This window comes from Eubalaena glacialis, chromosome 5, assembly GCF_028564815.1.
Source record: "Eubalaena glacialis isolate mEubGla1 chromosome 5, mEubGla1.1.hap2.+ XY, whole genome shotgun sequence".
Lineage (NCBI taxonomy): Eukaryota > Metazoa > Chordata > Mammalia > Artiodactyla > Balaenidae > Eubalaena > Eubalaena glacialis.
Window position 1 is genome coordinate 116,657,808 of NC_083720.1, and position 15,799 is coordinate 116,673,606.

The following is a 15,799-nucleotide window of genomic DNA, read 5'->3' on the forward strand; positions in this document are numbered from 1 at the left end:
TGCATGAAAAAGCTTTTAACATTTGAAAATTTTACGTATTCCTTTCTCATCTTGAATTTATATTTTCATTGTACTTTCCTTGCACAATTTTATTTTAACTTTAGAAAATTGATTACCCTATTATACTGTTTTCAGCAATAAAAATATGTATGTAAATTTAAACATTGAAATTTCCTGTGACCATAAGGCTCAGCTCAAAAAGTTAATCTGCATTGAGTTATTACAAATATTATTAATAAACACTTACTACAATTTTAAATTTTAATAAATATTATTGAACATAAAACACATATTTATTGGAAATAGGAAATACAGCTTTAATGAAATGAATAGGGCTTTTCTGTTCATGTATTCATGGATAAACATTATTTGTTGCTGAATGAGACAGAATTTGTCAACAGTTCTAATCTTTTGGGGTTTTTTTGTAGATGGAAGCTTTGAGGAATGTTACTCACATAAGAAAATAGCTGGGAAAGCAAAGAGTCTTATTTTAACAAGGTCATTCAAATCTTTGAACTCTTTCTGAGTTATGTGACAAAATTCACAGAGTGATGTATGATTAAGAATTACTTTTACAGTCTATCATTAAATAACCATTTTAACAATCTATCACTGAAACTTATTTTTAATGATCTATCAATTGACAGCATGATTAGATCCTCCTTCCATTTTATAGAAAATAATGAATTGGAAACCACCTGCCCTGCAGAATGATTTGATACCTAGGCGTTCACCTTCCAGCATCACATCAGTATTTTGAATTGTCCCTTTTTTTGACTCTCAAGAGATTTTTTTACCCTGGGGTAAAGCACCATAGTAAAATTCTATCTAGTGGAACAAGGGCATGCAAAAAGGGAGGTAAGAAAGGAAAACTCACAGGAGAGTTCTCAGGCAAATCTGTTTCAGGCAAGAGAACATATGAAAGTTGAGGAACTAGAAATTGATTCCCTTAAAACCATCTGTGCCTGTGTGTCCCTTGGGAAATCTTATACCCCAAGGGATATGCATGTCCCAGTTTGAAGACTGCTTATCTAGACAAATATACCTAATTTTCATCAAATAAAAATACTTTCAGTATGGAATCTCAGGAAGTTTACTAGAGAAAATAAAGAGAGATAAAGGAAAGGCAGTTGGGAGATTATATCGATTGGATGGATGGATGGATGGATGGATGGATGGATGGATGGGTTGCAATGTTAAATTATAAGTAAGCACTTATTTGGAAAATAGATCATCTGAATGCTGAAGGGGCATCAGCCTTTACCCATGGGTACTTTGTCATTCAATTCAAAATTATGCACATGCCCAGATCTGTCAAATTAGGTCCTCCCAGGAAATCATGCCAAAAAGACCAGTGAAAGTTTGTATCATAGGAGCGAAAGTCATATAAACATTGGCAGAAATAAACATTGTTATAATTTTCATGTGGAATGAAGAACTGAAGTAACCAGTATAGAAAATACTACATATCTTGTCTTTAAGTGCTAGGTTTCTTGGAATTAAAAAACTAAATTGTATCACACAGCTTCACTGCAGTGAAATGCTAATGTCTCTCCATGATACACTATGATACATAAAAGCTTTTTTCATCTGCCAGCAACTTCCCTTTGTGTGGAAGGAGGTGGGGAATGATTCTCGGCTAGAATTGGCCCTTTTTACTACCGCTATCACTTTCTAGCCCATTAATCTCCCCAAAGTATATGAAGCCTATTATCAAATAGTTATCTAATAATCCTACATGGTTAAGTTGTATAGTCAGACACTAGCAGAATTTTGCAGTATTTCACATGTATATGAATATGTTTGCTGTGTTGCGTATGCCATGAGGGCAAGGGATATTTTATTCCTCTGTATTCCAGCACAGGACTGGAGAGTATTTTGAACACTTTTTTCTTCCATATTACTTTTTGAGCCTTCTATTGAATTGGCCATATTAACTTAGTTACTACATATAATGAATATAACATAGATATATTTCTTTTTTAATTTTTATCAATAGTGCATCTATGGTATTTTTTTCCCCAAAAAACTGCAAACTATGGTACAAAGAACATAATAATCAGAGGCAGAAATTTATTTTGTTTGTTCTCATGTCTGGTATGATCAAGTTTCTTTAGCAGTGTAAGAACCATAATTTGTATTAGAAAGTTGGTGATTAAATAACTCTTAGATCACTAACAACAAAGCTTTCTATCTGGTTGGCTTCATAATGCCAAAAAAGGCATCTCAGTGAGAATTCCTTTGCTGATAATGACACACTTGATAGTGTATTTCTGGAGGATTATTACTCTTCACGTGTGCATGATGTTGCTCTGTGTCTGACCTTGTGCCTTGTGACAAAGCCCATCTCAGGTGCTCTATAGCACTTTGAAGACACACTGCCAGACTGGCTTGTTTTATTGCTTACAGAAGGAGTAAGAAAGTGGCAGTGCGCTATGCTTTGACTTCTTCAATTACAAGTATCTTCAATAAATAGTCATTTTACCCTTTCCTTACATGCAAGTGCAGCTGTAAACAGGGGAAATGGGAGTTCACATGTAGTCAAATTAAAGACCTGTTAAAGCCAAAGTAGTACAAGATGCTACAATATTTCAAATATATGCCATTTATATTCTAGTATCTCTTCCTTGTGACAAAAAGTTAAAGGTAATAGATTGTCACAACATGAATCCATTCTCATGACAGTAGATGTAATGAGATTGTCAGAAACACAAACCTAACTGTGATGCGATCTGGAGATTCTAATCTAGTTTGGTCCTGCCCAAGAGCTAGATAGCATGTTCTGAGAATTGTATACTACGTATTTTAAAATTGTAGTGTATTATTGTTTCTTTCCTCTAGGCAGAATTTCATACTGCGCTGTTGAATTTGGCTACCCGTATTCTTCCAGCAATCAGATTGTGTTTTCCTACTTGGTTTTTCAAATATTACTATATTGAATATTAAAGATCAGATATTCTTATCCTGGAATGTATTGTCTCTCCTCCCTCAGCCCCAACCCCCAGTATGACAAACTATGGGATTTCTTTGCGCGTGTGGGTTTAGGAGGCTTTTTTTTCTTCCTCTGTTCTCATAGCCAGCAATACAGGAATGCACAGGAGGCAAATCACTGACCTTTTAGACCAAAGTATTCAAGTGCATTCCCAGTGCTTTGTCATCACTTCGGACAACCGCTACGTTCTCCTCTGTGGCTTCTGGGATAAGAGTTTTCGAGTCTACTCTGCAGACACAGGTAACTTCATCATTTCTTCATCAGTGAACTAAAGTTTATGACAAGTGATGTTCAGAGGCTTTCGCATCTTCTTCCCTCTAAAAATTACAGAATTCTAAAATTTGTGAAATAAAGACAGTTTTCTCCTTTCAAGTAATAATCTACTCTATAGTCCATTATTAAGTTAACTTCAGAATGCTTTTAAGAGGCAGTTTTTGGTAGGCTTGTCTCCCAAGCTTCATACTTGCAGAATGAACGATTCATTTCGAAAGCATATCCTGGTATGTAAATACTGTATGCACATGTATATGCATAATCTTACAGCAAGTGCACATACTTATAGGTGTATTTCCCCACTTTAGTGTTATATAAAGGTTATTTTTTCCCTACTGGGAATTCTCATTAAGGGTATTTCTTGGGAGCAGATATCTTGCCTCCACCCAATTCCGCACAGAATCTTGCTGAAAACTACACCATCGTGAAGGAAAGTAGCTGACTACTGATTTTATGTGTAACAGGAGGTCTTGTTAAAAATATAAAAGTTTAAGTCTATATATTCATCTGCATGCATCTTCACAAGGGACAAACCAAACTCAAATCAGTATTATTACACGATATCCAGTCCAGTAAATGGTTATATATTTTTGCATATAGGAAATTGAGAACATTGAAAAATTTAATGGAGTCTCTTTAAAGTATTTTAGAAACTGTTAGAGGATGAAGTAAACTTATAGTAAATATGTAGTTGTATATTTAAAATAATTAAAATTAGATATTAAGCATTAGAACTTGATAGATACTGCGGAAGTAGATAGTTCAACTAAAACAAGGATCTACAAATAAATATCTTGATTAAATGTGGGATAAGAAATTTTTAAAAACGGAAATTTCTAGTTAATTAAATGTTTTACAGCAAATCATCTTTCAGTTATGTTAATAATCTCTATAAAATGTATGAGTCCATGCTCCTGCCTTAGTAAGTATAGCATATTAAAAAATTAATTCTTGGTTATCCAAGGAGTTTGTCCTAGGTATATTTTGATGATAGCATTGTAACATAGCAATGAGAGAGTAGGGGAAAATAGTTAAATATGTACTGTGCATAGAATAAACCCTAGAAGTTGTTTTCAGGCATGGTCCTGTTTAATTTTTGTTTTATGGAATTGATGATCTAATTTTCTCGTAATATCCATCTTTATTCTGTAGAATAAAGAAAGAAAGAAAACGTCATCATTCAGGTCTTTCTGATTACTTGGGTTTTTACTAGATGTTTAGGTCTGTGAGGTTGATTACTATTGAATCTAAAACTCCTCTGGAATTCTTTAAAAATGCAATAGGGATTGATAAGCTTTCCTAAAATATATTTATTATTATAATGAATTTTCTCTGATTTAATTATCAAATTTAAATTTTAACCTTTTCTTTCACTATTATGGTAATGACAACCTTGGCATTATTTGACCTCAAACTGTGGTCCCTTCTCACACAAACTTTCAGATTAAAATTGTTACATCCTCTCACAAGTTTTCCTTAAACATTCTTTTAGATTGCATATTGTTTTTTATACATTAAAAATTATTTTTTAACTCACATACAGTAAAATTGATTTATTTGGTTATAGTTCTGTTCGTCTGGGCATTGTATACAGTTATGCAGCTGCCACCACCACCACAGTAAGATGCAGAGTAGCTGAGGTCCCCCAGGACCCCCTGTGCTGCCCCTTTGCGGTCAGCCCCTTCCCTCAGCTCAGCCCCCTCAGAACCGCTGATGTAGCCTTCATCCCTATAATTTTGCCTTTCCCAGAATGTCAGAAAATGGGATCATATATATGTCAACCTTTGGTTTTGACATTTGAGGCTTTTTGAGTTTGTTGACATTTCATATCATTTTAAAAAGACGTTGACTATTAATATTTGTAAAGTAAAGCTAACCTCCCTTTTATATAATACTAATAATTAAAATAATTCTTATAGTCACACAGTTCTCTAGCATTTACAGAATTCCTTCTTTCTCATACATGATATTGTGTCAGCCTCACAATAATCCTATGAGATAGAACAGGTGTCCTTCGCTCCATTTTTCAGGTGATGAAACCGAGGTTTAGAAAGGGTAAGTAACTTGTTGATATCTGCATAGATAATGGTGCTAGAACTGGGCATTGGAGCCAATTCCTTGGACTTCAGGTGTGGCATCTTTGTGACTATGCCATGTTATATCATGTAAGTGTTACCTGTTTAAAAACTAGGTTCCTAGAGCGTCTGCCATGTTACTTTACTTAATAAACTAGATGACGTTCCTTCCCCTCTTTCCAAAAGCCTTCTACTTTATTACTTTTTAAAACATGCATATGCGTGTGTATGTATAAAACATTTTCTAAGAAGTAGCCTCATTTTAAACTTCATTTCAGTGGGACTGACTTACCATGTACACTAAAAATATTTATACTTGCCAGGAAAGTTGTGAAAAAAATCTCAAATGATAGTTCTAATATCTTTCTTAGTATCTTGTATACAAACTCTGATGCTAGTTTTATTTTAAATTATTTAAATTTTAAATGTGTCTGTGTTTTTATGATAATAGGAATATCAAATATTTTCTCCTAAGTTTGGCAGAGACACAGGGAAAAATTGTATGATCAATAATATATAATGGCATAGCTATCACAAGTGTTGAATTCAATTATATTTTGGCACATAAGCCAAAAAAAAAAAATCCTTCTCTTATTAGATTTGGCGGGGCAGGGAAGCGGGGGTAGAGAGAAACACGGTTGTAACAGGAAATTCTTTAAACATAAATCATGTTTTCGGGACACAACCAGAACAGCAGAGGCAACAATAAAACCTTCCCTCGGCAGTGGGAATTATTTTCAGGCCACATTTTAGATTCAATGGTGCAGAGTCCTGAACTTGAATTTTTTTTATTTGTAGCACAGCTGTCAAATAAAACATTAACTAGAAAATTTGTTCTGTCAAAAAGAAGATATTCTAGTGCTTGTGGTAATATTTGATATTTGTGTGTGGAGAGGTGGACCGGTATTAAAGGAAACAAAAAATAAAGGTTGAGGAACACTTGTGAGATTATCAGAAAATAATTTACCAAAAAGAGCAGCAGGTATTTATATGCTGTGATTTATTTAGGAGGAGTGAACCTCAACCTCATAGCAATAACAAATATTGCTAAGGAAGGCTGCCAGAAGAGGAAAAAGCAAACTGAAAAAAATAATGTTTTCCAAAGTTGAGCCCAAAGGATAAATTGTAGAGAATGAAGTTAATTTGTATTAAAATATGAAACTCTTTAGATGTAAATACTTAAATGTCACTCCCTCATCTCCATCTTCCAAGCAAATAGCTGCTCTTTTGCAAGCCTCCTGGTGTACGTGGAGCATTTGGGTTTCCTGTATGCCGTGACCTCAAGTACCTAATTGTAGTTGCTTTACTCATCCTCACTTCTACAACCCACTGAATTGATGGGTATCACATCTTAAATAGGCCTACTCTAAATAACCCATTTAAATCACTCCTGTAGTTGACATGCTCTCAGCATTTAGTATAGGCTGAGGCAGAAGTCACTGTACATACAGAAGTCAAAAACATAATCACATTATGGGGTGTTCAGTTTTTCAGTAGTTAAAACTGACTGATTTAACCTTCAGTTTTCGAATGAGAGTGCATTCAGCTCCCTAACTTTTGTCTCATCCTTAGTAAGGCCTGCCTCTAATGTAACCCCACCCATTTTACCCCTAAACCTCTCTACTTTGTCCTTCATATAAATTGAAAATGATGCAAAAATTATTAGATTTTTAATATTTAATTTGCTTTCTTCTTTTGCATTTTTTTATTCTAGAAAGTCTTGACTTCTTCTTACCATATTCTTTATTGATAAAAGCTAATTTTTAAAACGAATGTTTTGGTGTTAATTTAAAAGGTTGAAGAAATTCAGAAGTGAACATTTTTAACATTTAGCAGTTAAAATACCTGCTTTGACTAAAGTCTTTATCCATAGGAGAAAAAAATGTCCTTTATTAATTTTGCAATTTGAGATTGATAAGAATCTGATCTTAAGTTACTCTTAGTAGACTGTGTACAAGAGAAAACACTGTATTTGACTTTCCATCTGATTTGGATAAAGTACATCTCAGTATTTTACTTATAAATTTGCAGACTTTATAATAAGCTTTGGGTTTATTAAAACCAATAATTTAAAAAATTTAGTGGAAATACTCTTTTAGTTCTATGTATTGTTATCTTGAAAAGTTTATACATGTAGATACGTGTAGATACCAATACTTAATTGAGACCTTAAGCTTTAGAATAGGTTATGATGTGTTCCAAGTTAGACATATAAACTTTTTAGGCATACTGATTTTTTTCCAGCTTAATGGTTTTTATCTTGAACATCTGAATTGTATTTTTTATGACCCCACTGAAACGATTATTTGAAAAAAGAAGAAACACTCATGCTGAATATTAAGGGTAGGCATTCTGTGACATTCATTTGTAGATTCTCTAGACATTTCAAAGAGAAACGTTAGCTAGAAACTATAGGGAGAGAGTGGAAGGGCTGCTATAGATATTTAATTCTTTAGACAAGTTTGTGTGAATTATAAACCCATATCTGATTAAGCAAAAAAAATCTAAAAGGTTTTTTTCTCACACTGTTATGTGAACAGTTCATCCTGTGTTTAACGTCCTAGATACACAGTAAGTTTACTGGATACCCCCGTCCTCACCCTGCCCCTAATCATTACTGTTAAACCGTCATAATCTTAATTTCATCATCCTTCCGCCTCCCCAGGAACTTTCATCCTTCAGGCAATTAAAACAAAGAAAGAATGACCTGGCTCAAATTGTGGTGACAATATGTTAGTTCTTTTATCAAAATTTAGTTCATGTAAGCCTGATTTGAAAAACAGAAGCTGGGGAAGGGTAAGCTGGGACGAAGTGAGAGAGTGGCATGGACATATATACACTACCAAATGTATAAAATAGATAGCTAGTGGGAAGCAGCCGCATAGCACGGGGAGATCAGCTCAGTGATTTGTGACCACCTAGAGGGGTGGGATAGGGAGGGTGGGAGGGAGGCGCAAGAGGGAGGGGTTATGGGGATATATATTATATGTATAGCTGACTCACTTTGTTATACAGCAGAAATTAAGACACCATTGTAAAGCAATTATACTCCAATAAAGATGTTAAAAAAAAAACAGAAGCTGTCCGAAGTGGCTAATACTGTCCTTGTATATAGATCACTTTGAAGAATAGAAGAAGAAATAAATTGTCCTTACTAATTCAGAGATGGGTTTGTATTAGTGAAGTCTGAATGATAGAGTATTTACAGAAAGGCAACTAAGTTTTGCTTTGTTTTGAATCATACAGAGTAACTTAAATTGTTGAAATGGTTCCAAATAAGGGTTCTCCTGGGCCTGCTTTAATCAGCAGACATGACTCATTTGTAATTTATAGGCGCTATGTATAATAACATTATTAGTTGAAATACTTTTAACATATGTCTTAAATGTGACTATCACTCTTCAATTGATTTTGTGGTTGTTGTTAACTATTCGAAGAAAACTTTTAGGTTGGACCAGGTCAAATTTTATTATAAAATCTGAATTATCAGAATCTGATTAATACAACTTCATTATCTTCTTAAGTGAAATGATCACTGGAAATTTTTTCAATTTTTTAAATAGCAGTTTTAAAGAAAATTGTTTTGTATTTCAGGAAAATTGATCCAAGTGGTGTTTGGCCATTGGGACGTCGTCACTTGCCTCACTTGTTCGGAGTCATATATTGGGGGAAATTGCTACATTCTCTCAGGGTCACGTGATGCAACCCTTCTGCTCTGGTACTGGAATGGAAAAAGCAGTGGGATTGGCGATAACCCAGGCAGTAAGTACAATTTATTTTATAAGTAAACTTTTACAAGTGATGTATAATAACATTTTGCAGTGAAGTTACCTATTTCATCATGGTGAAAGTGAAACTGAAGTATCAAGTAGTTTTAATTTCTTAGTTATAATTTAAGAAAGGTCTGGATAGCCTTGTTATTAACATTTTGTGACCATTGATAATTCAAATTCAAGCATGAAATCTCATTTTTCATGTTATCGGTTATTCTTATGATCTGAAAATGCTAGTACTTCATTGATAATGGCTGTCACCAAATAAAATAGAGGTGTTTCATTCACAAACAATAAGATATAACATAAAAGAGCAATCACATATTATCTTGTTTATTGAATTCATGTTTTAAAAGAGCAAAAACATTATAATTTCATGGAAACAAACCAGTCTTTAGAAAAAATATGCTTTCATTTACATATTAAAAGATGAAACAGGTCATAAAAGGCCAATATGGAATATTCAAACTGGCTCTTGGTTTTTCAGATGGGAAATGAAAATGTTCACCAACAGCCTTAAACATCTTTATGAAACTATGCTGAAGGCAGTAAAACAAAAAATGTGTAACCATTTAAAATTGTAATTCACAGAAGGCAAAAAAGGAAGCAGCTACCATTAAAACCAGTCGCACACAGCTGCAGAAAAGAAATGGCTTTAGAAAAACACATTAAGAAGTAGGAAAAAACAATTAAAGGGACCACCTGAAAAATGAGAATTTAATTAAAATGATTATGACAACACTGAAGAGTTCCTGCAAGAATAGCTTTAGATTTTTACTTCATAAGGTAGAGCATTTTAACTGCTCTTAAATATTTACAGTTTCTTAATTTAAAGCAAGTTGCAATGTATTTGGTTAAGGAAGGATCATGTTGTTCCTGATTACTTTACCTGAATACTGTGGTACTTACTTCTGTGCCTCAGTCCCAAATTATAAAACAGTCTGAATATGTTTAAGTCCATCATATTTTGAATTGACTTCTTAAAGTTATGCTTATTAAATGTATATTATTTGTATGAAAGTGAAACCTTCTAAAAATATTTACTCAAGAGCCAGTACAGTTTTAAAAGAAGTGTATGCAAACTATTTTTATCAACGTTGTGTCTGCTTTGTATGTATTTTGTTTGGTGTGGTGGTGAATCAAAGTTTTTATTTTATGAACCTCTAATATGTATTTCTTATTTTAATCAGAACAGTATAGGGGTAATTCCCTATACTAATAGAATATGAAAAGTAACTTTAAGGCTGTGATGCTATGGGTAATACAGTCTTTATAGTCAGATCAAACTTTAGTATGTGTGTCTATATGGGGAAGTAGTGTGTATCTCTCATATTTACACAACATCCCATTTTATATGTAATTACAATAATTTTAAATATGTAAATTTCAGGGATTTTTTTTTTTTTTCCCACATTCTTTTGAGAAATACTTTGTGTTCTTTTCATTATGGAGTCTTACATTCTGCTCCTTTCTGGCCTTTTAGGATGAGTGACTACTTTCAATTTCTTTTTTTTCTGTTTCTATAAATTCAGTTATTGAGATTCACTAAATTATCTCAGACAAACCTAGATTTGACATAGGTAATAAGTATACCATTTTGTTATTTACGTGAAAATATTTAGGAAGAGCTTTCTTTTGCTTTAAAATCGTGTGAGATGTTTCATGCACGTATAGCAATCTAAATGAAAAAAAGATTTTTTTTTGTTTTTTGTTTTTTTTACTTCTTTGACCTAACCATGTTCTATATGTCATTACCAATGGGTATGTTGAGAAGTAGCTAAAGGCTACTTCTGTAAACCTAGCTACACTTGTATGTAATTGTTGTTACATTTCAAAAATTTAAGTATATTTTAAAACTAGAAATATTCAGCTTTTCCAGAAGGGAGAAATATATATATATATATGTTTAAATACCTTGTAAATCACCCTAGAGATGGTTTTTACATGTATGACATATTAAGAAATGAATCAAGTAGGACTGACCAAATCGTGGAGTTTAGAGTAAAACAAAGCTAAGTTCTAAGCTTTGCTGTGCTGTCTTGTCTATGAAATGAAAGCCACAATAGTAACTGACTTAAGGTGTTATCAGAAGCACAGAATGCTTAGAACAAATAAATCACCACACAAACACCATCTTGCTGGCATTAGAGTATATATTATAATGTTCTTTTTTTCATAAAGCACTTCATCTATATCCTCATTGTCTGCAGTATGGTGGATAATAACTCTTAGTAATGCTGGTAATGAAAAGGGAAAAAAAAAAAAAGGAATAACGTAACAGCACATCTAATAAAAATTTTAGAAAATTATAATGCATCTTGACTAAATTAAATTACCTTTCTCAAAGTGAACCTCGGCCTTTTTGGCCCTTTTGTAACGTCTGATGTCCCAATTTAATTTTGCTTTAGCTTTGAAGGATGAATCTGGGAAAAAGACAAATAGGCACTTTTTCATATAATGAGAATTTCCACACATTAGAATAGAAAAATGAACAAGCCAGTCTAAGCTTTTCAAACGAAAATGACAAAAACAAAGACATTTTTACTGCGTGTGAACTGTTTTAAACATTCATGAGAGCTGGTTCGGATTTTATAAGCCTGTGGCTCATTGATGGCTCCATGACACAGCCGCTGAAGTCGCAGCTTTTCAGATGAGGAATTTTAGGTTATGCTTATTTCTGTGTTGTATCTCTTGGATGAAATATAATTGACCTTTAAGAAATAGTCAGGCTTTTATATACATAACGGCGGTGTGGTCTCTAAATGCATACAATGCCTCAACTTAGATTTTTGAATTTAGACTTTTTTCTTGCTTGGAAGGAAAATGGGTAAATTTTTTAAAAATTAGGCTATTGCTTTTCCTTCATTTTATAGGTCTCATTCAAATATTTAGCTTTTTTATTTTAAAAATCATGAGAATAAGCTAGTAATTTTACTTGCTAGTGTCATAAGCCTATGCCATTTTCTCCAAATCTAATATTAATGCTGTATGTAAAGTTGTTAGCTTTAGTACTATTTTTTAAAAAATCATGTTATCCACTGTTAATAAGCACATTGTTCAGGTAAAATCAGGCTAATTCAAACTGGATAAAACCTATATATAGTATAACTTGAGGCTTTTAAAAGGATGTACATGTTTTATGAAATCTGCCTAGATTCTGTAGCAAAAGCCTTATTTTCCTATATGACAGATAGTGTTTCATTTTTGACTCTATTGTCTTGTGATAGTTATCTCCTGTGGGATGCAGTTTTCTTAATGAGGAGAAAAATTAAGATAGGATTCCATTTAGTTGTAGATTTTTTAAATAAAATTAACCAAGAACATTTCAAAGAAAGACGTTTTCTACATGGAAGCATCTCTCTCTTTGCCCTAGTACTCTGTGTGTTTTAGAACTGAATCTTGTCCACCAAAGTGCTTTTCCTGGAATACTCATTTTTCTATCCAGACTGTACATTTCCAAATTTTGAAGAAAATGTTCCGTGATGCATTCAATTGACATTTAAATACTTTAAACTTTAAAATGATCTTATAATCAAGGTGAAAATTTACAAAAGAGTTATTTATCCACTATTTTCATATTGTATTAATAGATCATAAACTTAAAATCAAATATTTATTAAGCATCTAAAAGTAAATGCTTGTTAAGCATTTTTAGGTATCTGAGTAATTTTTTAAAAGCCACAATTGATTAGCTTTAGAAGAAAATGGTCACTGACTATGAGGTGTTGCATAGATGCTGTGTAGTATTTCAGCAAAGTAGTTTTCCATCCTCGCATTCTGTTTTTGATTTGATTGAAAGGTGGCATTTTTTTTTCCTCATTGCAATCAGACATGCTAATCTATGTCAGCTTTCTCCTTTATGGGAATGGCGTCTACTGAAAAAATTTTTTAAAAAGTTTTTTTCATAACCAGATTCTGTTCTTTAAGAATATTTCAGCACCGTCAATTAGAAGGAAGGTTTTATTAACCATAAGGCTAGCACAAACAGACCACAGAGCTGTTTTTTAAAGTACTGTATGCCATAGCTGCCCTGCTTTTTCTCTGTCTAAAACTTCATTTTGTTATACTCTCATCAATCACTTAAGTCATTACCGTAAATCCTACTGTTGTTAATTTTACTAGTATCACCCTAATGAGACATTCCTGCTATAATTAAAAATGAATTCTAACTTTAAGGCATTCTAAATTTTTTTTAATGAATTTAGAATGATCTTGCCATATGATCATAAATACCACTGATATACATAACCTACTCATCAAGTCTATAAGAAAAGTGGTATCACAACATGTCCAGGTGTGACTTATTTACTGGTTGCCTCTGTGCACATGTGCTTATGCATATGTATATTTTTGTGCACATATTTAGGAATTATGTTCTTTTTATGTAAAGCCTAATACGCTTTACTAAGCTACCGATAAATCCTTATTCTTTGTCTTGCCAAAAATATAGGTGGATGTAACACAAGCAGTATGACTCCCCGTAAGTAGGTGTCCTAGAGCACCATCTGCTGGATGCATCTGGGGACTTAATGTTGGTAAAATTGAAAATCAGTACTTGTTAAAACAGGTGTACTTTGTTTTTAATTGCCTGTGATGTATTATTTATGGTTCACAAATGTCAAGATATGTACATCTGTATTGAACCATATGAGTTTGTAAAAGAAATAACTTTCTTCTTTTGCCCTGCACTAATCTGGATTTGGAATGTTATAATATTTTGTTTAAGGAAAAAGTAGACACAATATATACCTGATGAAACAAAGCATCACAGTTTGTCATGAAATAAACGCTTATTAATCGCAGGTCTTCAGTAAGCCACAGTTGGAGAAACTTGTTTAGATGATATTTTAACTTTAGTTTCCTTATGTTCACTAGATTCTGAATATGAAAGCAACGTTTGAAACAAATAGCTTTTTTATATCTGGGATATGACTCCATCTGATTCTTTGTCAAGAACATGAGTTCTTATATGTAACTCATCAAGAACTTTCCTCGTGGCCCTACTTTTGGTTTGCACTATTACACTAACACTAAGATTGCCCTGTATTTTTCTTTTTTCCTTGAAGAATTCATCAAGCAGTGTTTGAAGCAATATGTTGGCAGTGTTCAAGTTCAGGTGACATTAAAACTATGTCTATGAAATTCTCCAGAAGGTCCAGGATGTTTAGTGCTCCATGATGTAATGCAGGCCCTCCCGTTTCAGCAAAACAACTCTGTATTTACTGCTTGTAACTAATAGTAGATGTGGTAAAAGGAATTATATTCATATGGCAAATGAATACAACCTTAATGTGCACCATATGCAGAGTGGTGGGGTGATGTGCCAATATATCACATTTATTTACCTTGTTTAGTTGCAGAAAAAAATGACTATACCATTCAGCCCATAGGCTCTGACCATATAAATATGGGAACAGAAGAACTGATGATTTATGCCCTCAAATTGGAACTGAGTATCTTCATATGTAGGCTTTAATAGTGCAACATCAAAGAAAATTGTCTAATACTTTATGCTCAGATAGGAAATTTAATTTCAAACAACGGCTGGAATTAACCATTAGTTAGAAGGCACAAATTCTCTCTAGTCAACTAAGTATAGTCTCTCGAAGAAAATGGTAAATGTGTCTTCTTTCATTTAATTGAGACTGAATATACTCTGAAATTGCAAGCTGCTTCCTCACCCCCCTTCCTTTTTTAAGCCTAAAATCGGGAGCCTTCTGCTTTTGGAATGTTGCATGTGAGAGAGAAAAAGAGTGAGAGGGAGATTACTGTAGAACTACTAAGGATTCGTTTAATGAAGACCTCCTGGAACAGCATGTTAGACTGACTTTACCATCTTCCAAAGAGTTTGCTTCTTTAGAGAAATTATATGACAACTTTGTGCATGTGTACCTCGTGTTGTACTTTAGATAGTCCTGAGAATTCATGAAAAGAGACCCATTTTTATATGAAACTAAGTATTAAATGCCTCTGATGATTTCTTTTACAGTTGCCCTATTTTTAAAAGTAATTTTTTTCACATTCAAAGAGGTTTGGTCAGACTTCATATTTTGGATTTGAAGTGTTTTTAGGTAGGAAAAAAAATCCTTAGAATTCTTTCTGCCTCTCCTAGCTGAGGTCTTCATGACTGTTGAGCTTTTTAGCTTTTCTTCTCATAGCTTGTAACTTTCTACAACTGAGAGATTGCTTTATTTCCTTAGGGTGAGCAGGGTCAGGATGTTTCTTTTTTTTTTTTTTTAATTGAGATATAATTGACCCATAACATTATATGAGTTTCAGGGGTACAACATCATGATTTGATATTTGTATATATTACAAAACGATCACCACACATAGTTACACACTTTTTTCCAATGCTGAGAACTTTTAGGATCTACTCTCTCAGCAACTTTCAAATATACAATACAGTATTATTAACTATAATCACCATGCTGTACATTACATCCCCAGGACCTATTCACTTTATAAGTGGGAGTTTGTACCTTTTGACCACCTTTGCCCATTTCGCCCACTCCCTACCTCTGGCAAACACCTCTGGCAGTCTGTTCTCTGTATCTATGAGTTTGGTGGGTTTTTTTTTTTTTAATTCTACACGTAAGTGAGATCATAGAGTATTTGTCTTTCTCTGTCTGACTTATTTCACGTAGCATAATGCCCTTAAGGTGTATCCATGTTGTCACAAATGG

The 15,799-nt window shown here is 33.2% G+C and overlaps 1 protein-coding gene across 4 annotated transcripts in view; it reads left to right on the forward strand.

Annotated features, from left to right (window-relative positions):
- LRBA (LPS responsive beige-like anchor protein) overlaps window positions 1-15,799 on the forward strand; it is a 776,641-nt gene that overhangs the window by 738,525 nt on the left and 22,317 nt on the right. For all 4 annotated transcript variants that reach the window (XM_061192552.1, XM_061192551.1, XM_061192553.1 and 1 more), the window contains exons 52-53: window positions 3,077-3,232; window positions 8,935-9,102. In XM_061192552.1, coding sequence (XP_061048535.1) covers window positions 3,077-3,232; window positions 8,935-9,102 — 324 coding nt within the window. The remainder of the gene's footprint in view (window positions 1-3,076; window positions 3,233-8,934; window positions 9,103-15,799) is intronic.